General features: G+C 35.5%; 1 protein-coding gene and 1 non-coding gene across 2 annotated transcripts; both read right to left on the bottom strand.

Annotated features, from left to right (window-relative positions):
- Window positions 1-10130: 10130 nt before the first annotated feature.
- On the bottom strand, window positions 10131-10222 carry TRNAY-GUA. Its single transcript is given in 2 exon segments — window positions 10131-10166; window positions 10186-10222. It is a non-coding gene; the product is annotated as a tRNA-Tyr (tRNA).
- Window positions 10223-12291: 2069 nt separating this feature from the next.
- Window positions 12292-18746, bottom strand: LOC120211100 (lysine-specific histone demethylase 1 homolog 3-like). The gene is given in 9 exon segments (XM_039209723.1): window positions 12292-12956; window positions 13369-13443; window positions 13546-13668; window positions 13670-14227; window positions 14718-15091; window positions 15253-15346; window positions 15464-17758; window positions 17887-18028; window positions 18381-18746. Coding segments are annotated over 9 exon segments (3954 nt in total). The 5' UTR covers window positions 18608-18746; the 3' UTR covers window positions 12292-12890.
- Between the last annotated feature and the right edge of the window lie 6257 nt (window positions 18747-25003).

Genomic DNA, 25003 nt, shown 5'->3' with positions numbered 1-25003 from the left:
ACAAATAGCACTAGTATGTCACACTTGATAGATAGTACCTACTTCAATTCCATAATCAAAAAGTTGTTGTTTCATCCATAAAACTTGTGCACAACAACTACCAGCTGAAATGTATTCGGCTTCAGTGGTAGATAATGCAACACAATTTTTGTTCTTTAAAAACCAAGAAATCAGCATATTTCCAAGGAATTGGCAAGTACCGGAGGTGCTTTTCCTATCTAATTTGCATCCTCCATAATCCGCATCAGAAAAAGCATGCAAGCTAAAGCTAGAGTCTCTAGGATACCAAAGTCCTAAACTAGGAGTGTCCTTAAGGTATCTAAAGATTCTCTTACAGCTAGTAAATGTGATTCCTTAGGACATGATTGAAATCTAGCACATAAGAAAACACTAAACATAATGTCCGGTCTACTTGCAGTTAGATAAAGCAAAGAGCCATCATTGACCTATATAATTTAACATCTACATTTACCTCCTTCATCTAAGTCAAGCTTGTTGAAGAGCTCATTGGAGTGTTATGAGGTTTCCCATTTTTTGTTTCTTCCTTTGATGATGATTCTCCAACGTCATGTCTAACGTCATTTGCTTGTACAATACCTACATCATCATTAACAGAAGAATCCTTCCTCGGAAGGGGATTATCATCGAAAACAACATGTATAGACTCTTCTACAACTAAAGTTCTTTTATTAAATACACGATAAGCTTTAGAATTTAAGGAATAACCCAGAAAAATTCTTCATCACTTTAGCATCAAATTTACCAAGATTTTCTTTACCGTTGTTTAAAACAAAACATTTACATCCAAAAGGATGAAAATAGCTAATGTTAGGCTTTTATTTTTGAGAATTTCATATGGAGTTTCTTTAAAATTGGCCTAATCATTACTCGATTTACAACATAACAAGCGGTATTTGTGCTTCCGCCCAAAAATATTTTGGCAAAATTTTCACAAAGCATGGTTCTAGCCATTTCTTCTAAAGTTCGATTTTTCCTCTCAACAACTCCATTTGTTGAGGGGTTCTAGGTGCTGAAAAATTGTGGCTAATACCATTAGAATTACAAAACTCAATAAATCCAGATTTTCAAATTCAGTTCCATGATCACTTCTAACACTAGTGATAGAGTAACCTTTTTCATTTGGATTATTTTTGAAAATGTGATGAAATTTTCTAATGCTTCATCTTTAGTACTTAAGAATAGAACCCAAGTGTATCTAGAAGTCATCTACCAAGACAAATGCATATTGTTTTCCTCCCAAGCTAGTAGTTCTAGTTGGCCCAAAAAGATCTAAATGGATCAATTGTAATACTCTACTAGTTGATACATCATTAATAGATTTAAAGAAACTCGTTTTTGTTTTCCTTTAGCACAAGCATCACAGATTTTATCATTATCAAATTTAAGCTTGGGCAACCCTTACTAAGTCTCCTTGAATTAACCGGTGCAAACACTCATACTAGCATGACCAGTCTCCTATGCCATAACCAACTATCATGTTCATCCTTAGCAACTAGGCATAAATTAGTATATCAATAGAATCTAAACGCACCATGTAAATGTTTCCTTTCTATGACCAACAAGCATAATCCGATTAGATGCAATGTCAATGACTTTACAACCATTAATTTCAAATAAGACATTGAATCCTTTATCGCATAATTGACTAATACTCAATAGATTATGCTTTAATCCATTCATTTATAAAACATTCTTAATTTGTATGGAAGAGGTATTACCTATTGTACCAATACCTTCAATGTGACCTTTTGAATTGTCTCCAAAAGTCACTTCCCTCCATTTTTGGCGTTAAGCTCAATGAACCAGCTTTTGTCTCCGGTCATATGTCTTGAGCATCCACTATCAAGGTACCATGAGTTTGAATTTGTTTCTCGTGCCTTGTAGCAATACTCCTTTCCCTACAAACATAGATTAATTTTTGATTTTTGGTACCCAAATTTTGGGTCCATATTCATTAGTTTCCAAAATCCTAGTCCCTTTAGGTATCCATTTGTGTAGGATATTTTTATCTTTAGTAGTGATGAGTTCTTTAGGAACCCACACACTTCTAATGATTTTTCCATTAGAGGTTCTTTGGGGACCTCTATGATTGTAGTTTCTAAAACTTTTTCTAACAAAGTTGGATTTTGAATTTTCACCTTTTTCAAAATGTTTTGTTCCAACTTTATCAAAAGAAGTTTTAAGATCATCAATTTTCTTTTGAGATCATCATTGATCTTTGAAAGTAAATTTTGCAAATCTAAATTTTTCTTTTCAAACTCTTCTAGTTTGATTTGCAAATTTTTTATTTACTTTCAAGATCGTTGTTGGTTTGGATATGAGTTTGTTTTCATTTTCAATTTTGAAACATCATTTTTATATTTTAAAAACAATTTCTCATAATCCGAAGCCAACCCATTGTACTCCTCAAATAACTCATCATAAGATAAATCATCAAATCGGATGAGTTAGAGGTTACCTTAGAATCTTCCCCGAATGCCATCAAGCACAAGTTTGCTACTTCTTGTTCCTCTTCATCAGAACCTTCTTCATCGCTCCATGTAGCCACATGAGCCTTGGCTTATTCTTTGATTGACCCTTTTTCTTCAATTGTGGGCAATCATATTTGACATGCCCCGGTTTTTGCATTCATAGCAAATGATTGGGTCTTCTCTTTTGGTTCATTTTTGAGGCCTTCGTTTCGTTTGAATTTTTTCCTTGGTAAGGTCTCATCATTTTTCTGAACCGTTTGGCAAACAATGTCATTTCCTCGTCATAATCATCATCATTAGAATCACTCTCATCTTTTGTGGATTGAGAGCAACTCCATGTTTTTTCTTCTCCTTCTCCTTTGGTGTCTCTTCAACTTTATCAAGGTCCACCTCATCTTCAAGCATCATCTCATGAGTGAGGAGTGAACCGATAAGTTCTTCAAGAGTTAAGGACGATAGGTCCTTAGACTCGATGATTGCCGTCTTCTTTGATTGCCATGATTTTGGGAGGGAGTAGACTAACTTCCTCACAAGCTTTTCATTTGAGATGATCTCTCCATATGATTTGAGACCATTGACAATCGTTGAAAATCTATCCGTCATAGCTTTGATCTTCATTTGGTTTCATCCTGAAATTTTCATAGCTATGCGTTAGAATACTAATTTTTGATTTCTTTACCTCATCGGTACCTTCATGTGTGACTTGAAGCTTGTCCCATATTTCTTGGCGGTTGTACACGATGAAACTCTTCCGTATTCATCTGGTCCAAGAGCACAAAAGATAATATGGATGGCTTTGGAGTTGAGCTGGAACATTTTTGTATCTCCTTCACTCCACAACCTTGGATGAGTGATAGGCTTAATGTATCCTTCTTCTACGGCATTCCATGCTCCCATGTCACTTGCTTGAATGAAGTACATCATTCTATTCTTCCAATAGGCGTAGTTAGCTCCATTGAAGAAAGGAGGCTTGTTGACGGGCATCGAATCGAGACCGGAGTCGAAGTTTGAAGCGGAGGCCATTGATGACTTTAATAATCGATATAACTCTTCCCGAATCGACTCAAGAGGCGATAAAACCTTCAAATGAGTTAGGCTCTGATGCCAATTGTTGAGTTAATCGAATGACGAAATTGGCCAAGAGGGGGTGAATTGGCAATAAAAATTTTGTGGAAGCTTTTGCAGAAAATTGAAAATAATTGCACAGCGATTACAGTGGTCGACTTTCTCAAACAAAGTCTACGTCCACTACCTTAGCTATCCACACTAAGGATTTTCCAACAAATTCACTTTGTTCTTTCTTTGAGGCCAAAGAGATAACCTTACAATTCCCTCAAGAGTATACCCCAACTCTTGAGAACACTCTTTTCTCAAAGAGAAGATTACAAATTTGCAAACTTACAAGAAAACCTCAAAAGGTAAAATGTTTGCACAATTCTAGAACAAAGAAAAGAACACTCAAAGATGAATACAATTGAGCACAAAAAGTGTTCTTGAAAGCAAAATGAATATTGAATGAAAATAGGCTTGAAATGCTCAAACTTGAGGTTTGATGCTTTCTCTTTGATTCTCTCTTGATTCTAGTTGCTTGATGTTTCTTGTTTTTTATCAATGGCTTCTAAGCTTGCTTAAATACACATTGGATCACTTCTGAACGTTGGGGATAATTAGAGAAGATATTATAGCCGTTTTAGTGTGAAAACATTTAATAAAACAGCTTGGACAGTGGGGGGAATCGGTTCCCTCTCATAGGGAATCGGTTCCCTAAGTGTAAAATTCAAATATTTCGACCGTTGAACAGGGGGGAATCGGTACCCCCTTGGGGGGAATCGGTTCCCTCCGAGCATTCTGGAAATCTCGGAGCCAAACCATTCAGGGGGGAATCGGTTCCTCCTATGGGGGGGGGGAATCGGTTCCCTCTGAGCAATCTGGAATTTTTGGCTTTGAATTGGTTCGAAATACTTTGTAAAATTATTTTGAAAATTTTTTATGATTAAAACTTAATTTTACACTTAAGTAAGGATCAAAAATGATTTTTGAAATATTTGGAGTAATGTTGTGATATTCGAATAGTTATATCGAATATACTTAGAAAATTATTTGGAAAATCTTAAAATCCATTTAACTTAATTTGTTATATCGAAATATTAAAATGTTTCAACACAGAGTTTCAGCATGGTCTTAGATCGGGTGGGTTTCTACAATTTACTATATGCAGAGTTTTAGTTCTAGGAGTAAAGGTACTCGAATTGTCCTTGTCGGTGCCCCTTGGGCTAGCCAGACCCTCAATCCTCACCCATTATAGGCTTAAGCGGATCGAGTTCAATTCAAGAGAGCACATTTCCCTATGCCTAACACAGAGAATAAATTCTCACGAAGACATAGGATATATAAACCCCGAAAGTTACTTACTAGGTCTGACACGGAGAATAAATTCTCACGAAGACGTCGCTTTCACTCCTACTTAAAATGAAGAGCTCGGGTATAGAGCTTATGTTATGTAATGCAAGTGTTGTGTGTGAGGAGAAATTACCAAACTTTTGACAAACAACCACACAAAAACGAACTAAAGTGAATCCAAGACTTTAATATCTGAAATCAATCAAATACAAACAGTAATATACAATGATAAAAAAATTGAAAGAAATTAAAAGAATCGTAAATTAAATAAAATCGAATTCTCAATTTCCAACTATAGAGACAATATATAATCGATTTAGGGCTTGATCCACTAAATTCCCAGCGGAGTCGCCAAACTGTCGACACCATTTTTCGCTCAGGCGAGGAAAAACTTAGTACGACTTGGAGGTTTTCTTTGAAAAGATTTTGAAATATTTTGGAGTCGCCATCGACCTTTTGAATTAGGTAGGTCGAATACCTAAAAAATTTCTTTTAAAAGTGTTTTTAAGAAAACATCATATAAATCAGTCTGCGTGTAACCAGAGGTTCATTCTTTTTTAAATAAAAAAGGGTTCGGGGATCGACTATGTGTGGGGAAGGATAAGCACCCCCACAATGCCCAGAATTGGTACCCATTGATTATATATTGTCTCTAAATAGTAGAAATCTGAAAATTCGAATACAAATTTAAATTACGATTCCATTATTCCGAATTCAACCATACAATATTATAAAACAAAAATTCTAAGGAAAAATAGAAAATATTATTATATTTCCAATTGAAGAGAAAATACTCCCTAAATACTTTAGGACGAATATTTTTCTTTCCCACTGAAAAAAAGGAATATAATAATTTTTCCTAAGAATCCAATATTAAAATAATTTTTATTCTACAAAAGAAAGAAATTAAACTCATTAATCCGAATTATTATTATTAGAAGAGATAAGGAATATTCAATTATTTAAAAATACCGAGACTAAATCCCTAATAAAATTAGACGAATCGTCTCGATAAGTTTAAAATAGTGAATATTTCCTTTTCCCTTCTAAATTAATTAATTTTAAATGCAATCAAAATTTTTAGGTTTTTCTAGTGGGATATTTATTTATTTTAAAATATCGAAAAATGACATCTAGTTGTCTTAAGACTGTCCCTTCTTAATATTTTAAAATACATAAATATTGCCCTTAATCCCATTATGTAATCAGTTAAGTTATGCTAATGAGGCTTTTAAACAAAATAAAATATGATACATTTAAGCACTTGGAGAAAAATAAATAAATACACATATGGATAAGAAAACAATTTTAAGGTTATAGATACATATTTTCTAAATATTATATTAAACATAAAACATAATATTTATTATAAATGTACTAAGATGTAAAATATAACATTAATACACAATGTAATATATAATAATATACGTAAAATAAATACATGATAATATATGTAAAAAAAATACATAATACATAAAACATACTTAATGTACAACATAAAACAATATCCATATGCATTCATTCGTAAAATAGTGACAAAATTAAGTGTAAAGTAAATTTGAGATCATAAATATAAATAAACAAACATCTAGGCATGAAACCAAAAAAAATGTAAAAAGAGCACCCGAATTGTAATAAAACCATAAATATACAGGACTAAAATGAAATAAATAAAAACAATAGCCAAGTTTAAGGAAATAACCAAGCAATTAATGACTAAACTATAATAAAAATTAACCACAATATTAAATTCATAAAAATAACAAAATGAGGTACTGGGTAACCAAAACGCTAAAACAAGGGAAAGATACAGGGAGCTAAAGGTGATTTTACCCTGATAGTGACCAAAGCTTTAAACACGCTGAAACTGGGAGGATCTGAACTGCGATTTATAGAAGCTTGCCAAAGCTTCAACACATCTCTCGGTCGTCGTTCATCGGCCCTCCCACGTCGGAAACCGAGCCGGTTTTCACCTCACCTGAACCGACGATCCCTACTACGACCAAAGAAAGCTAGACCGAAGGCTTAAAGGCCGAAACTTTTCCCCCTCGCTTTACTGTCCGGCCAAGAAACACCCCCAAAACTCCAAGACTCAAAGTTGGCCATCGCGTCCAGGTGGCCACTCGGCCCGACCACCGCTGCTGAACCACCCCGAAAGCTTACTAAACAACCTAAAGCTCCAATTTAGGGGCAAGCTTCGAAGAACCAAGACCCCAAAAAAATAACCGAATCCCCCGATGCAAGAAGACACCACCGACCACCAACAATCGGCGTTGCTTGACCACGAGCCGGTCTCCCTCGCACGCAAGCCATCGCTCAACGGTGGCCACCCCTTTAGCAAACAATGAACTCCCGAAACCGAAACCAAGAAAATGATCCAGGAAAAAAGAAAGCAAACTGGAGAAGAAAAAAAAAGTCAAAAAGCAGTTTCTTTCATTCTCAAATTTTCGGGGAAAATGGAGTCTATGTTACAAGGGTTGGTTGGGGTATTAATAACCCCAACCACTACATTTTAATATTGTTTTTACATAATAAAATAAAATAGAAATGAGAAAAAATGGTTTTTACAACCGCCACTGATTTTGGGGCCTTGATCGTAAAGGATCCCCTTGAATACATGCCCCCCGATGTTCACTGCCGTTTGGTGGTAAGCGTATTGCTCCTCGTCTGCTTCTTCCATGGCGTTCACTTTTACGCAACGGAAATCCGCTGGAGAGCTCGCTTGTGGAGGGAACCGAAACAATTCCAACCCTAATTTTCAAAACATTAGAAACAAAAACTGAATAAGAAACTATAAAGAAAAGGTAAAACAAGCACCTTGATTCTCTCCTCGAAACTGATGTTGCTTGTCTCGCCTTTTAGCGGCGGGAACCCAAGTGCTCTTAAGGTGAGTTTGGCAGTGAAAGCCTCGGCCTCTGCAACAAGTCCGGCATCTAAAATGGGGACAGTCTTTCTTATCTTGGTTCCCACAGTTTTGGCAGCTGATGGGTTCTACAGTTCCCGAAGACGAATTATAAGATAGCGGTGGCCATATCTCGAACCCTTTGTTGCACGTCTCCTCGCTTCTGTGCAAATTCACGTTGTCCTCTACTTCTCGTCCGCCTAGATAGAAAAAGTCTGCCATTTGTTACACTGGGAAGCTGAAACCCAAAATTTCATAACAGCCACACCTGTTTAGCACCCCGACCTCACAATAGGTTTAAAAAGCTTTGACGCTAACGTGAAGGCCAATATTAGCGGGGGGACCGGGGGGGCGGGAATTACGAAAATATTAAAAAGTAAAAGAAACAGTAAATGTACCTTTCAAGTCCTTCCATTATAGAGATTATGTCAATTTAGTCTCTTTATGATTAAATGGATGAATTTAATTCCTCTATAATAGAGATTAGTTTAAATTAGTTCCTCCATAAAAGTGATTGGTTCGAATTAAACCCTCTACTGGTAAGAATAATAAGATAAAGTCAAATTTTTAAAAAAAATAACATTTATTAAAAATGACATTAAAAATTAAAATTATTATTTTCATTCGTAATTTAATTTCAAACAAAAATAAATTTATTGAGTAGTCTCAATGATAAAAAAGAAATGTTGTTCTCCTAGAGGATACGAGTTTGAGCAGCTGCATATGCATAATATGTGTTGTCAATAAATTAAGAAATTTTTTGAATAAATATTACCTTAAGACTATAAAAATATTTCAAACAGACGATTCGATTTGTAGAATCATAAAAGCTATAAAAGACATTGATCTTATTGAACAATAATTGATACTCCCTTAATCATAAATATTAACCCAAAGACTTGATAAATAATTTCACTAAAAATAAATTTATTGCTAGTTGAAAATGTTGAGTTGAAATTTAGGAATACGCACTACATTGAATGTTTATACATATCTTTAATGATTACTAATAAATCATACACTTTTATACAATATTAATCAATCGAATGCTCTTACATTATAATATAAAGTCAAATCAATTTAGATTTTGAATTTAATATTGGTGTACTAACACTTAACTCGGTAACAACGTACAAATAATTTGCACATCAAATATTAAATAGCTATAAAATAAATGCCAAAACAAAATTTCCTTGTGTTTGATTTGTATTAGTCAATAATGGTTTATTATTTTTGGTTTGAAAGAAAACTCATAATCGGTAATCAATCAATGATTGTGTAAAGATAATAAAAGTAGGTTGAAGGAAAAATATTTCAAAGAGAATAGTTGAAGTCCTCGTTCTTATATATTATTAGGGTTTATACATTGATCTTGAATTAACTTTCTTTGTATGCTCGTGTTAAGTTGTGAATCATAATTACTATATATAAGTTGACAGAATATATAAATACAACTATTAGGTGGTATATTTGTTCAAGACAAATCTCCCAAGTTTATCAAGAGTCTTATTGAGAGTCTCGTCTTTTACTCTCCGACAAATCCCACTAGAGGTGATTGTTGATAGATTGGTGGGGGAGTAATATTTATGGAGGTATAACAAATTGCCCCTATATTGTCTAAAGAGTATCATAAAATGGCTGACCCAAGATTTAATTTAAAAAATAAATGAAATTTATAAAACAGGACTTGAATACAGTTGACGGTGGAAAGACGAACTCATGAAGTCCATAGTCTGAAATTTGAGCTTTGGCGCTCATATGACTTATTCGACAGGACCGCGAGAGAGCAATCAAAATAGTTATGTGATGTCAAAAACCAAATGGCATTGAGCCAAGTAGGTAGAAAACGGGGTGCCGAGCATCATAGCCCTTTGGTCCGTCATCAGCTACACAAGATGAAAGAAGCGCTAATTTGCACTGGTTTCTCAGAAAATCTACTTCCAGATCCATCCACTTGGAATTATCCCATCCATGGCTGCAGTGCAGCAGTTGTACTTGGTTTCACAGTCACAAATCCATTCAGAGGGAGCTCTCTAGCATGCTCTGTCGTCCTAAGTAAAGGGAGATCCTTTTCTCGAATTTATGAAGAAACCCCATCGTTTCCCTGAGGCAGTTAACTGTGCCGAAATCGAAAAAGGAAACCCAGAGACCATTATGAAAATCAAAAGGAGACATACTCATCCAACGTGGTGCCAAGCTTGAGTAGATATTCCGGTAGTTTGTTTCAGCTACAGGGAAAAGTAAACATGGAGCCAAAGCCGGCCCAATATTCTTACCAAGACGAACAATATAATATTTCTATTTCTGCAAATCTTATGTATGAGAAATAAAAAAGCTCCGACCTGCCGGATTCGAACCAGCGACCTAAGGATTAATCTGAAGGAAACCCCACTACAGTCCTCCGCTCTACCAACTGAGCTAAGGTCGGCTCGTGAAACGTCGTTGAATATTATCTTAATAATCGTTTTGATGGTGCAGCAATACTTACAATAATCAAAGAAAATGAAATGGCAATGAGGAATGAACAGAGGCTGTGAGTCGTATTATAACAGTGACAAAGCCAGAAAACTAAAGGGATTTGTTGGAGAAGTTGTATTTCTTGTGATTTGACATGAAAAAATAAGTTCACCGCCTCTCCTGATGGAGAAACGAGTGTGGGTTATGAGCAAAAGCATACAACAGTGACTAACCCTTAAAATTCCAATTGCAATTACAGATTCCCATCATCAAGGTCGCCCAGTGAGGAGAAATGAAACAGCTACTTCACTCTGCTCTAGGATAATAAATAAGAGACGCCCAATTCAACTTCCAACTGCCTTGGGTATGCAAATTCAGCCCCATGGATATTACAAAATTTCAATGTCTACGCACATTCCATTTCCTTCTTTTCCGATTCCAATTACCATCTACAGCCTTCTATACATATTCAGATATTTTCTTTTGCAAAACTAAGATATTATCGACTCTGCTTTTTAAATTTTCTGACTTCCGAATTTCGTGTTCTATTATCTTACAAATAATTTATTCAAATTTAAACAAGAATAATTTAATAATAAACCAGTTTATATATTAAAATATATATTCGACTTCCATTTTAAATATCCGACTAATTAAAATATATATTACTTCTGTAGTAGTAGGGAAGTTTAGAGACCATTGGGATTATTATCGTAGGAATCTATTTGAGGCCTTGGACCGATTCTACTTTTAACCCTCTTTTGTTGCAACAGTAAAATAATCCCTCATTTTTTTTATAAAGTAGTTTAGGTAAAAATATTCTACAGTCTATTCACACTGTAAAAAAATCATGAAAAGGGAAGGAAAAAAAAACCAAAATGCAAAACCAGTTTAATATATATATATTTTAATCCAATAGAAGGCATCTCCATCTGAAAAATCACGAAGAAGATTATAGAGGCTTTACAATTCCAAGACCCACAGTTTTCAAACACCATTTCCTCATATCTACAAACAACAAAACATGTAATGTTTTCAAGCCAAGGGAGAGTCAAGTTGATTGTCCTCAAGCCCAAACATTCAAATATCTTTGTACAATATATGTAATGCCAAACAATTTTTCCACTACGTAAGATCCATATGAAACTGAATCAAACCTAAACATCACTAGGGTTTCACACTACACGATAAAAAGGGTGAAACAGCAAAGTTCCACAGAGTACCCCTTGCAAACCTCTATTCCACGGGGACTAGAAAGCATGACGTTAAATTATAAACCTTTAAAATCAATAGAAGGAACATATTCGAGCTTCGGCTATGTTAGCTGGGATTTTGCTATAATATCACCCAACCTGCTGTGGTCACATAATAGTTTATAGGGACTAGGAATTTAGCAGGTGTAAGTGGCAAATGTACTCATACCTCCCATCGGCCAGCCACAACACTTTGCCAATCTGGAATTCCAAAACAGAGGCATTAGCAATAAATTAATAGCATAGAAAATAGCTGGATATTCCATTGACTTTCTGGTATATAAAATGAAACACACAGCTAGTATTGCATAATGCATCCTTCTAGCTTACCCAGCATATGATATACGGTAGTAACAATGCCAATGCTTTACAATTCACCTAATAATGTCAATGTAAATGTCATTAGGAAATAGATCAAACTCTTCAATCTTTGGAATGAAGATATTTCATATATACTAATACACATGCAACAGTTCAACCCCCTCCCCCAACCCCAATATATATAGAGAGATGATCGTTGGATGAGTGAAAACAAATGACAGAAATTAAAAGTAAGAAATGTGAAGATATTTACGGGGAAACGAGTCGATCTCAGTCATCTATTTTCACTCATCCAACGGTCCTAAATTAACGTAAAACTAAAGACTTTTACATTGTGTAAATTGATCGTAACCCTATATATATATACACACACTCAAACCACTACAAAAGATGAAGGTATTGCCCTTCAGATTCGTTCCATGCATATAAATCAATCCTTCCTCCAATAAAGATTTGAAGAAAGAAATTGAGGTTAGCAATTGATGCTCAATTAAAAAAAATCAGGATAATGTTGCAGTATTTCCAGATAAACAATCTCTATATGCTTGTCATCACTAAAAGAATACTAAACTGTACAAATCAAAAACAAGAAAAGACAAGTAATGTCTCATCTGTGGGAATCCGATAATAAAATTTTGGATCTTGACTACCACCCTTTCAAGTATCCCTTTGTTCCAATAATACAAGGATCTTGATATCAACTTCAATACCACTCACTTGCCCACAAAATAGAACAGAAGCCGCGACACTTCCATTGATCTCATTTATGATAATGAAGGCAATTTAAGATCCAAAAAACTTCTACCATATTTCAGTGCTATTCCGATAAACTTTGCAATAATTCTTCAACTTGAGCAACTTCTGATTCGCTTTGAGGGTCGATCAAGACTATAAAGCAGTGAACCATGTTCTTTTGTTCCATGAACACCTTCTAGGTCATGAACTGCAGATTGTATAACTCTTTTCCAGCATCACCATATTTTAAGGCAGTGAACTCAAGCAGAGAGAGGCATTTTAGGTTTTATAGAGAAAGCCAATAAAGCATAGCCACAATCCTTAACACCATCATGGTTTCATGGTTTGCTTCGTTGCCATGTGCCTCTCAATCAATTTGTCTACGAAGGGACGAATCTGTATGTCAAAGGCATCCATATTAAGCTTGATTAAGACACTAAATCAGTATTCTACCATCAAGTATCCATTTTCAAAAGCTGCAGTTGTCCTTTTCACACTAAAAGAAAAAGCAAGAAGTATTCAGTTTAGAAATTTTGTTAATAAGATCATTAAAAATGATTGCGACAACAAACTATAATAATAAGAATCATAAATCAAAGTTAATATATGAATGAAACTTAACAAAAGCAATAATGCGCTAGCTATATCAAAGTTAAGTATTCATTAAAGATTACGAAGTCAATAGTGTGCATCAGAGAATCTTTAAAACTGGGGAGAAAAAATGGGGGGGGGGAAGATAAACCAAAAATTCTATAGGTAGACTGGGTAAATAATATAACCTAAAGCAGGGCATAACGCGTATGCATACCTTATTTTTGCGCTTGAAATCAAGAAATTCAGGAACAGACATGTTTTTCTCTGCATCTGTTGCCTGCTCCATTACCTGGTAAGATGAGCCTAAGACTAGACTGGAAGTAAAGATAGAAAAGAAGTCTAGAGCAAATAAGTAAAATAAAAGAAATGGAAGAGAGAAGAGAAGAGGAACCTTTGTTGCAGTTTTCTTCATTATCGTTTTGTAACCCTCCTTATCAATTTTTCTTGCCTTATAAAGGGGCATTAGCAATGATGCAACATAATCAACAACAGCTTGTTTAATACGATCAGCCCCCACGGGAATGATTATCAAATCGTTCCTTGTTTACAGATACTTGGGAGATGGAGCTCTCATTAGCTTGTCCATTGTGCTTCCAGGTTGGTTGCCTTGAACTAGTATTTGAATCTTCCTCATCCTTGAAATTTGTAGGATGGAAGAAATCCGGATCAGCAGCAGCTGCCTGAGACTGCCATCTCTCGATGGCATGATAATCCTTAATCCCACCACTACCAGCACTATCAACCCAAGCTTTTGTGAAGATACTGCTGTCCACAGCCAAACTTTCTCCAGAGTGCTCCCTAAGTTTCAAGTCGCTCTTCTGAGACAGGTTATCTGCTGACATTCCAGAACTGTCGAGGTTAACACAAGCAGCAGAGAAATCAACAGACCAGTCCCTAACTCTGCAGTTACGAGAGTCTATTTCTGATATACAATCTGGTCTTCCTAAAACAGCACCAGGCCATTGCCCTTCATCCATTTGTGCGTATTGCTCCCTTCTGGCAAATTTGTGAAAAGATGGAATCTTAGGAAGCTGCAGCAATTTGTTGCAGTTGGCTTCTGTGGATGCAAGTGCCTGCAGAGTACAATTTTTATGAACACAAGTCCGTGATATAGCAGAAAAGAAAGGATGAATTCTTCTTCTTTATTGAAGACAAAACAAAAAGTACATAAATGACATGATTGTAATACAATGTTAGGCGATTCTTTTCATTTTCAAATTAATGCTCAATAATATCACAAGTAATCCAAATTTGTTCAGTCTATCAATTAATGATATCAACCTGATCAAAAGTTAAAAAGAAGCATTCATTCAATTCTTTCACAGTGCAAAACCTTCACAAAACATTCTTAAAAGAGTATATGAGAAGGCTAAATGTTGAAAACGTTAACACCAAAACAAGGGATAAGCTATAAATCTTTGGGTGTCGAAGGGGAACAAGATAAAACCAAACACCAAAAAGAACAAATAAAGCCTTCTGCAATGTGGCATCCAGGTAACAATTGTTCAGGGACAATGCATTAATATTGATATGTCACTGTAGATAAGGTTAAGAAAGACATACCTCCGCAGCTGCTTTTGCTGCAGCTCGGGCAGCTGCTTCAGCAGCAAAGGCATCCTGCTCTTCCTCTGACATCCCTCGGTTGACAGCTTCCACCTCCATATCAATTGATATTCCATTCTCTTTCATACCGAAGGCGAAAGGATACTGGTTTCCAGCAGAAAAAGTATCCTGCAAGATTGCTTTATTTTCGGAAGCACCATGTCGTGAGTGTAGGGGTGGCTTTCCTGAAGCTGGATCTTTAAGGGATTTTCTCTTTGAAGAAGCTTTTGCCTTACGGAAGACTTCAAGCCAAATATTAACCAACTGGCTTGCTATAGCACGTATGTCACGACTTGTATGCACACAAATTTTTTCCTTCACGGTTTTCCCTATGCCTAAAAACACAATTATTAATAAAAATGTCATCGTAGCCAATTTCATTCATCAAATACTAATTCATGGAAAAGCAGCATAAATTCACACAAAAACTTCACACATGCCATGCAAATGGATTATGAATGACAAAAATATATGATAGCACAAAATAAACAAGTACCTGATGAACGAACTGCGAGTAGATCAGTTGAAACAAGCACAAGAAGACGAACACAATGTCGCAACAATTGAGTCCCATCTTTCCCCATTGAATCCTATAAATTCCAAAATGAACACAACAAACATCAAAGTATTATTTAATGCCACTATTACTCTAACAAAACCATGTTAGGACACAAGCATAGACAATAAATCTTGAAAAGGAATAATACCAGCATCCATGAGTTCAATGTGGTAAGCCCTTCCTTTGTCCCAGCAAAGGATTTCAAGGATTCAACTGGGAGACCCAAAAACCTTTTCGCCAGATGCAATCGTCCTGCAGTGGTTTTCACATTAAAGAACATGTCCCGTAGTATGGCTTCCCTGCTCAAAACCCGGGCTCGATCCAAAGAGTTCTTGTACAAGACATTAGAAAGTTCAACTGATTCGAGTCTCTTAATTATGTCCCTAACTTCATCCCTTCCTGATTCTGATTGTCTCAGTGCAGCCTCCATTGCCTCTACTTCGGCTGTATAATCATTTCCAGTGGTAAATATGTCAATTAATCGCACGGCTTCCCGAAGTCCACTCAACATTGCACCACCAACTGTGTCAGGATGCTCCTTGCAGGTAGCTTCTCCAGCAAAAAACAAGCAGTTCTCAACAGGCCTACCCAACACGTCATAGTCCTCTCCAGATGCTCCAATGGCAACATAGGAGTAAGCACCAAAGCTGAAAGGATCCCTGCCCCAATCAGTCACAACTGAGGCAACAGGATCAGGAACTGAAGCTTCTCCAAAAAGTTTACGGAGAATAATTACAGCATGGTTAACATGATCAGATGAGTGCATACTTTGACCATCAATAGCTGCCTTACCAGCCACTAAGGCTATCAGAACAGGAGCCCCAACAGTTTTCCGAACATTCCAAAACATAAAGCAATGGCCTCTACTATCTGTTTCCTCAGCAGTCACTCCAAAGTAATCCACAGAATCATCCCAAAACACTTCTGGGAATTCCAAAATAACTTTATTAAGAACTCCAAAACCAAGCCACTGTATGGAAGATTGTTTCCATTGGGGCAGTGGAGGAGAAAATTTTATGGCCCCTGCTTTCAAGCAACCAAGTGGCACAGTGATGAGCACAGCATTCCCTGAAAACTCACTGCCATTTGATGTGGAAACTTTGACCTGCCTATTATGACTATTATCCAGCCCAGGGTCCTTTGGGCTGTATGAAATATTTGTGACTACATGGTTCAATTGGACTAGAAGTCCTTCGCCAAGAGACTCAACCACTTTACTATAACCCCCTTTAATCATACAATGGGCTCCTCCAAATCCACCATAAACATCATCTTGATTCCAGTTGGGAAGAGACACTTCCTTGAGCGAAGCAGCACAGCCATACTCCAAGTGGGCATAGTGCCAATTCATAACCCTTCTCTCAAGGGGACTCAAAAGCTCCTGTTCAGAACATTTTCTTTCAAAAAAATTTCCGGAGACATTGCTTGCTTTGGAATCATAGAAAGCATCGACTGAAGAATGTGATTCTTTTTCTTCAGTCTCTGCTCCTATTTCTTCCATTCGATGTCTTTTTAGGGCATATTCTAAACCATCCTCAAGAGACATAGTCATTGCTTTTTGACCTTTTTTACCAACAAGAAACACCATGTCGTCAAGAAGACTATTGTATTCTGCTTCCAGAGCTTTATCCAGATCAGCAGGAACCTTTTCACCAGACACAATGTCATAAAGAGGACATGAACTATTCAACACAGTCAACTCTAACCCCAACTGTGCACAAATCAATGAGGAGGGATCCGGTCTTCTATTAGTTGGTACATCAGCCTCAACTCCAGTAATAATGCTAGCCCCGAGATCCACAGGAACTGAAAGAGAGGAGTGATCAGTATAAACGCGACCTCCTATTCTATCCCTAGCCTCAAGTACAACTACAGAAAATCCCTGACGTTTCAAGTGGCGTGCAGCAGTTAATCCAGCAGGACCAGCTCCAACAACTATGATGTTCTTTCTGGCCTTTGAATCACCCTGCAGGTGATGATTCCCATCGGGGTTATCATAAGTTGCAGGCTGAACATATTGTGAGTCATTCCGTTCTTCTGAAGTTACTATAGGGGCTATTCCCATGTCAATTGCATCGCAAGATTGAGCATCACTTGGAGCCTCTGAACTAATCAATCCAGGGTTTAGTTTTGCACGGATGCTGCCATTTTGCTGGGAACTATCACTTGGGCATTCCTCTTGTTCTTTTACATAAGGTAATTCTGGTGTTATTATGGCTACAGATGCCTGGTTTTGATCATAAACTATAACACCACTATTTGTCTCCATAGAAGCTTCAGAATTCTTGACCCGACCAAATATAAAGGCAACACCATCCTCTGAATCAGCATTACAGGCCAAAGAACTATCGTCATCTTTTCTTTCCTCAAGAAAGTTGTAATTGGCCTTAACACCATGTCCCGCCTTCTCTTTCTTTGAAGCAATCCCAAAGTTTATGAAACCCTGCAAAGAGGAGGTTATCCAATTTTCAGGACTAACATAATATACCAAGTACTAGAAATTCATGGAAAAAACCATCCATCAATAAACGTATTTGACATTTTTTCGTTCATTCAAGAGTAAACACTTACACCCTGGTCAAGAAATGCATATATTTCCCTAAGTAGGGAAGCTCGGGGTGGTTCACCTTCTGACGGAGTGTCACTAACACCGCAGTCAACAAGAGGCAAAATGCGGTTAACATCTTTACTCCAAAGACCTAAGATATGATTCCTGCAACAGCCAGTGATAAAATTCCATTCAGAAGAACAGAACTTTTTGAAATAGAAAATTTTGAAGGCAGTATATTGGAAACTGCCAATCCTGTCAACTCCTATCAAAGAAAGTAACCAAATACAAATCCTTAAATTTTACGACTAATTCTGTGTTGAAATGCCAAACCAGATCATAAAAATTACAACAAAAGATGCTAACTGGCAGGCTGGCACCCATGGTCCCAAGGAAATTAATAACTGTAGTTTAAAGCTTAAAACAAAAACAGAATGGAAGCACAAAAAGGAAGCCATACTAGAAAGCATTCATAATAATCATAAATTGTAAACAAAATATATGCATATTCACAAACCTGCATTCCAAATATTCCTGTAGCCCACCTCTACACTTCAAGACCTCCTTAAATTTGATCTTCTCAACAGGTCCCACAGCACGAGCTTTCAGTCCAGATGATACTGCTACCTCATTAAACTTCTCCCTCGCTCTGAAGGAACGGTCACCGTCTGCCAACTGTTGATTTGCAAAAAAACCTTGCTCGTTTAGCAAATTCTCCCAATCAGCATCCCCTTCATAAGCCATATCACCATGTCTACGCTTTTTAATATTGCGCCCACCTCGCTGGATGATCAGTGACTTACTGTCTTTGATATCAAAACTAGGAAGAGAGACTGCATCTTCATGGCAACTTTCGTTTTCATCAGGTGTTGATGTGGGAGAATCAACATTGGCCACATGGCATGCATCCTCAGATGGTTGATGCGAACCAGTCCAGCCTCATCAAATCCTTAAATATTCACCAAAACTTTTCTATTTACAGATAAAATTGATAAGCGTGTCTCCCAATTATTGTGTTTTAGACAAGGTATCGTCAATGCCTTGGTCCTACTCTCCCTCTACTGCACGGAATCCAATTAGGGAATAAGATTTCGAAAAAGGAAAAAAATCTAGGGTTTTGAAAAATAACTAATGAGGCCTGAAGAAGGGATATAAAGAGAGATTTGGAATAAAGCACACCTGAGGGGACGAAAAAGCAGTGAAAACGGTGACGTTAATGAAATTTGTCGAGGGCAGTGAGGGGCGCACGTTAGCTTCGTCGTTGCTGGAATTAGTATTTAGAGGGCTATCCCCCCTTTATATTACCGCCGCGACCACTGTTCTAGTGCCAAAATTCTATTTTCTTCCAAACATCAACGTTTTCATATCGTAATACTTTTACCCAACAATGGTTAAACTACACTAATTGGTCATCATATTATTATCTTTCTCCTATTTCAGTTATCAAACTATTTTTTCTATCAATTTAATCATCAATATCACATTTTTTCTTTATTTTTCTTTTTTGAATAGTCATTTTTTCTATAATATATGATAAAGAAGTAAGATATAATAATAATAATAGTTTTCAAATTTTGTATATTATATTAATTAAATTTTAACTTGAAATAACTCATCAAATTTTCAAACTCAACTCTAAATTTCATGCCCTTTTTCTCATTCATTTGTAATATTTTTTTATTTATCCTTGTTATCTAAAAAAGACGAAGAATATATTATTTTTTAAAACAAAAAAAGGAAGGTAATGTGATGATAGAAATTCAATGGTTTGTCTACCCACTTAAATAAAACTTTGGTGTTAAATTAAATTCTTTATTTAATCGTTTTTCCGTCAATCATATAACTAAAACTTAGAAAATTATGATAATTAATATCACACTTGGAGCGATAAAGGATCATGATAACATGGCCCAACAACATGGGAACCAAGAACATATTTAAAGAGACCTCAAACGACAAATAAGAAAAGGTTTAATACAAAAAAAGTGCTCAAACTATACTTCTTTTCCCAAATAGGTGTCTAAACTATTTTTTGACTCATCCCGATGCATGACGTTATAAATGTGATCACTTTAGGTGTCCGGACCGACAACGACGTTAATTTCCCCATAAAGTGACCATTGTAACAACCCGGTAATTTTAAAAATTTTATTTAAAATTAAAATTAAATATTTTAAAAAAATATAAAGATTTTTGAAATAACCCCAAACCTTTGAAAACCTTCATTTCAGCCCCTAAATCGACGTTGGTCGCAGCCCTTTGCCGTTAGCGAAGCTCCACCTTACCTCACCTGCACGCAACGACCAAAACCCCCATGAAATCGTCACCGATCGACTATGAATCAACGTTTTATACCCCACGAGCCCTAGAATAAAAATCACGATCCCATGCGACTCCGACGACCAATCAACGTCAACTCTAGTGGCTTATGACTAGAAGGATGGCAGGGACTACGTCAGGGGAAGTAGTCGTGGTCGGAAAGGGCGGAGGCGGTAGATTAAGGTTAGGATTTGAGATTTTGAGATTGTTTTATAATATAAGAAAAGTTAGTATTTTTTATAAATGTCATAATATTTTTAGTATTTTTTTAAAAAATATATATTTTAAAATCACCAGATTGTAAATATGTCACTTAATTGGGAAATTAAAGTCGTTGACGTCCTGGGCACATAAAATGGTAACTTTTGTAACGTTAGGCACCTGTATGGGTCAAAAAATAGTTTAGGCACCTATTTAGGAAAAGTTATATAGTTTGAACACTTATTTTAATATTAAGTCATAAGAAAATGACACCTAAAAAGATTGAGTAATGTTCTTGGCAAGTTTATCCGAAACAGAACACCCACAGAAAACTTACAGAAATTGTGGCCACGAAAAACAAGAGGAATCGAACCACTCGCACTGATGCACTTGGATGTGCATGGGTTGGGTTTTGGGTCAACCCGAGAAGAAGGGTACCTCCACCCGTGACTCGACCCGAGGAAATTTGAGTTTTCACCCGACTTGATCCAACCTAATAAACAGGTTAAAAACTTGAATTGACCCGATTTAAAATTTTATTTATTAAAAATGACCCGACCCAACCCAACCTGACCCGATTTTTTTTATTTAATAAAAAACCAATCCGGCTAGCATAATCAGTTTACCTTCAGTATATTTATTACTGGTATTGTCAATGAAGCTTGAAGCAGTCAATTTAAAATAAAAAATGACTTACAATCAGAAGTTCTGAGAACATAATTCAACTATGATAATGCGTAACAACAAATATTTAACAAACCATGTAGTTACATAAATTAAAGAAAAAGTACCAAAAGGCATTCATTTAATTTAACAATCCTGGATGGCATTTTCCTTACTATCAGATCATGTTCTTCCACTCGTTATCTAGACAGCAGATAAACCACGACAAACCTGAACATAATTTGGCTAAGCTAAAACAAATACCCTATGGTGATTTAGACACCTAACAACTCAACAGGAAAACAATTTTATAAATCCATAATTAAAATACATGTTCACAATTAAAATTGTAAATCCATACTATAGTTAAATAAGTTCAAAGTTCAAACATAATTATAATAAAAGGAGACATAAATACGGATGTCCGAGGGAAAAAATGATCCATTATCATCGGCTGGACAAGTTCACATTCTTCAATCTTAGCTAACCACTCAAATAGTCAAATCCTATAAAATAAAATTATAAATTAATATTTAAAAAAGATTATAATAGGAGTAAAGTAACAGATATGAAATTATTACTTACAGTTCTCTCATCTTGTTCGGTTTCATCATCTTCATAAAAGTTGCCTTCATTTGAGTTTGACTCTAAAACATCGTAAATGAAAATAAAATCTAATAAGAAATAATGAAAAAACATATAAGTAAAATAATATAAAAATTACACGATAACTATATTTGTACCTTCTTCGGAACATAACCAATTTTGACAACATGCCAAAGCTTCCACAGTTGATGGATGAAGTCTATACGTTGTGCATTCACCAATCTCCCTCCAATACTAAAAGTAGACTCCGAAGCAATAGTAGAAACTGGAATGACATAAATATCTCTTGCAATAGCTTGCAATATAGGAAATTGTGGCCCAATTGTCTTCCACCAAGTAAATATATCAAAGTCTGACGTCCTAGAAATAACATTCACTTCTAAGTAACAGTCTAACTCATATCTGACTTTCGTTTTCTTTTGTCTCTTCCTTGAAACATAAGCATCAAAATCACCTGGGTTACCCAAATCAACTGGAACAATATCCAAAGATGCACTGTTGAAGGGTTGAGGTTCATTATTTGAGGACATTATTCTTTCTTCATACTCTGTGACCAAATCCCGACATAATTGCACAATTCTTTCAACTTCATGTTCAACATTAACCCCATAAATATTTTCAAAGTAATACTCCAACAATGTTGTTTTGTACCTTGGGTTTAAAATTGTGGCAACACCCATGATACCATTCATATTGTTCCAATATTTCTCAAATTTCTCCAACATGCACTTTGTCATTATCGAAATAATGATATCACTATGTAATCCACTCATTAAATGCCACCCTAATCCTACAAATACTTGAAAAATAAAGGTTTGATGACGTAAATTTTGTACCTGAAAAACCGTCGGTGATCTCATAGAATAATTTCAGCTTATCACAAATCACCGATGCAAAAGCCCAATCATCATCTATTGGCAAGAACTTGTACAAAGGGTCACGATGTAACTGCACACAACGAGCAAAAACATCCTTATAAGATAAAGATGTTTGGAGCATCAAGAAGGTAGAATTCCATCGTGTTCTAACATCAGAACATAGTTAATATATAGAATCAGATCAAATATCAAAGAAAGTTGGATGCAAATGAGTGTTAGTATAAACATAAGTATGAACTGCCAACAATATTACGAGTGTAAATTTTTTATCTTCAAACATTGAACAGACTAATATATAAATAATATGATATTTATGTTTAAATATATATTTTTTAATTATTAAAATATACTTTTAAAATATATATCAATAGAGTAATTTAAGACAGATTGATACACACGTAACTGTCAACAGCCGACCTCACTTGTGCTCTTTTAATATACTTTTAAGACAGTTGTTACAGAAACATATTTAATTTGAAGACCTTACTGCATGCATTTCACTTAGATACGACAAACCATATCAAATGGTTTAATTACAGGATGAGATCAGATCAAAACCAAGTTGGAATATTGTACCCAAACAAACCCACTAGTATGTAGGAAGGTTTAATTACAGGATGAGATACGGAAAACCATATCAAATACCTCATACCTGAAGGCTGAACCGCTAAAGTAGATATATCGTCGGAAAGCGAGTCGCTGCGTCTGAGTCAAAAAGCGAGTCGCTGCGTCTGCGTTGCTGCACAGGAAAACGAAGGAGCAAAAATGAAGCTACTAAGAACCAATATTTTTAACAAAATAAAAGAAAGCCATTCAAATTCTTCAAATATAAGAAAATACATTCCAATTTCATAACTTAAAATGCTTTAATATTCTTTAGATTTTTAATAAAACCTTTATAATCCCTACCCTTTTATTCCAAGATGTTCTAATTATTAACATGATCTATGGCTTTCAACAACATTCAACACCAAAAAAAGTGAAATTCTAATCTACATAAGCAGATCAAATAACCCAATTCAAAAGATCGATTAGTTTTGTATAACAAGACCGAATCAATAAAATACAGAACAAGGAAAAACAATACACGATAAAATCAAAATCAGATAACTGAAAATGGGGGAAATCAAAGTGGTAGGATTTTCTCTACCAAGAAACGGAGCTCGTCAAAGAAGGAACCAACGAAGATGTAAAGTGAAAGTTGAAGTAGAGAGACAGATAGGACTTGTAGAAATCCACTTGATTGAACCTAAAACAGCATATAAGTGTAGATTACCACTTAATTGAACCTAAAACAGCATATAATTGAACCCAGAAACGGAGCTCGTCAAAGAAGGAACCAACGAAAATGTAAAGCGAGTCGCTGCGTCTGCGTCTGCGTCGGTGGCTCTGACCTCTGTGTTAAGTGTTTGAAACTGCTGAAGGAGATGCTCGGGTAGTCGGGTAGGTAAAGGGACATTAGGGAAAGTAAAAAAAAAATAAAAAAAAATTAATAATTATTCATTAAATGTTCGGGTCAGTAGGATTATTTTAGCCCCAATCCGACTCCGAAAATTTTAATGTAAAACTCGACTCGATCTGAATTCAAAATTTTTTTAGAAAAATTTAACTCGATCGAGTCAGAATCTGTCGGGTTCGGGTTCCATGCCCATCCTAGATACACTTGATTGACATTGTTATAATTTTCATGACAATCTCCACTTATTGTTGCCTTTCAAATCAGTTTGTGACGGACGTCAATGTTATAAAATATAATAAATATTTAGATAAAATCTTGAATAAAGCTATCTTGATGGTAAATTTTTTTTATTATTTTTTGAGATCTTAAATTTGGCACTAAAAATACAAAGGGTATAGTGTTAAATGTCAAGTGGTACCTCAATAGTTTATACTAGAAGTCTTAGGTTCAAGTATCATGTTAAATGATTTAAAATATTTAGAATAAATATGATCTTATAATCAACCTAAAATAACCAAAAAAAATAGAAAAAATAAATTTTTATGCATTTTAATATTATTCCTTTCTAGATTTCCAGAAAATATGATTGTCGACATCAAACATAAACTTGAATTTTGGGAGAGATCACTCAGAGCATAAACTTGAAAACTAAAGCGCATTTCAATGAATCCAATCACACTTTTTTTTTTCTTGGATTGGATAAGAATAAAATAAACAAAACCCTATTTTTTTAATTAATCCTCGTGGGTAGATTTATTTTAGATTGATTCTATCTAAATTGAATTTTCCTCTTTTACTGTCCGTAATCAAAGAGTTGGTGAGACTTCTTCCGGTATACCACAAAATTTTTGTGAATCTTGGAGTTAAAATTATGACACGAATCCGGTATCCAGTAAAGGTAAAAATAAAGAAAAAAAACCAACCTAAACCTAATTCAACTCAAATCGAATCTAATATTGAGTCGCACAGATCTAAGAGCGCCTTAATTGTATGGATTTGTTGACACGTCAGAGT

This window comes from Hibiscus syriacus, unplaced genomic scaffold (assembly GCF_006381635.1).
Source record: "Hibiscus syriacus cultivar Baekdansim isolate YM2019G1 unplaced genomic scaffold, ASM638163v2 tig00109957_pilon, whole genome shotgun sequence".
NCBI lineage: Eukaryota > Viridiplantae > Streptophyta > Magnoliopsida > Malvales > Malvaceae > Hibiscus > Hibiscus syriacus.
The sequence above is the reverse complement of the archived record's forward strand: the minus strand, read 5'-3'. Positions and strand labels throughout refer to the sequence as shown.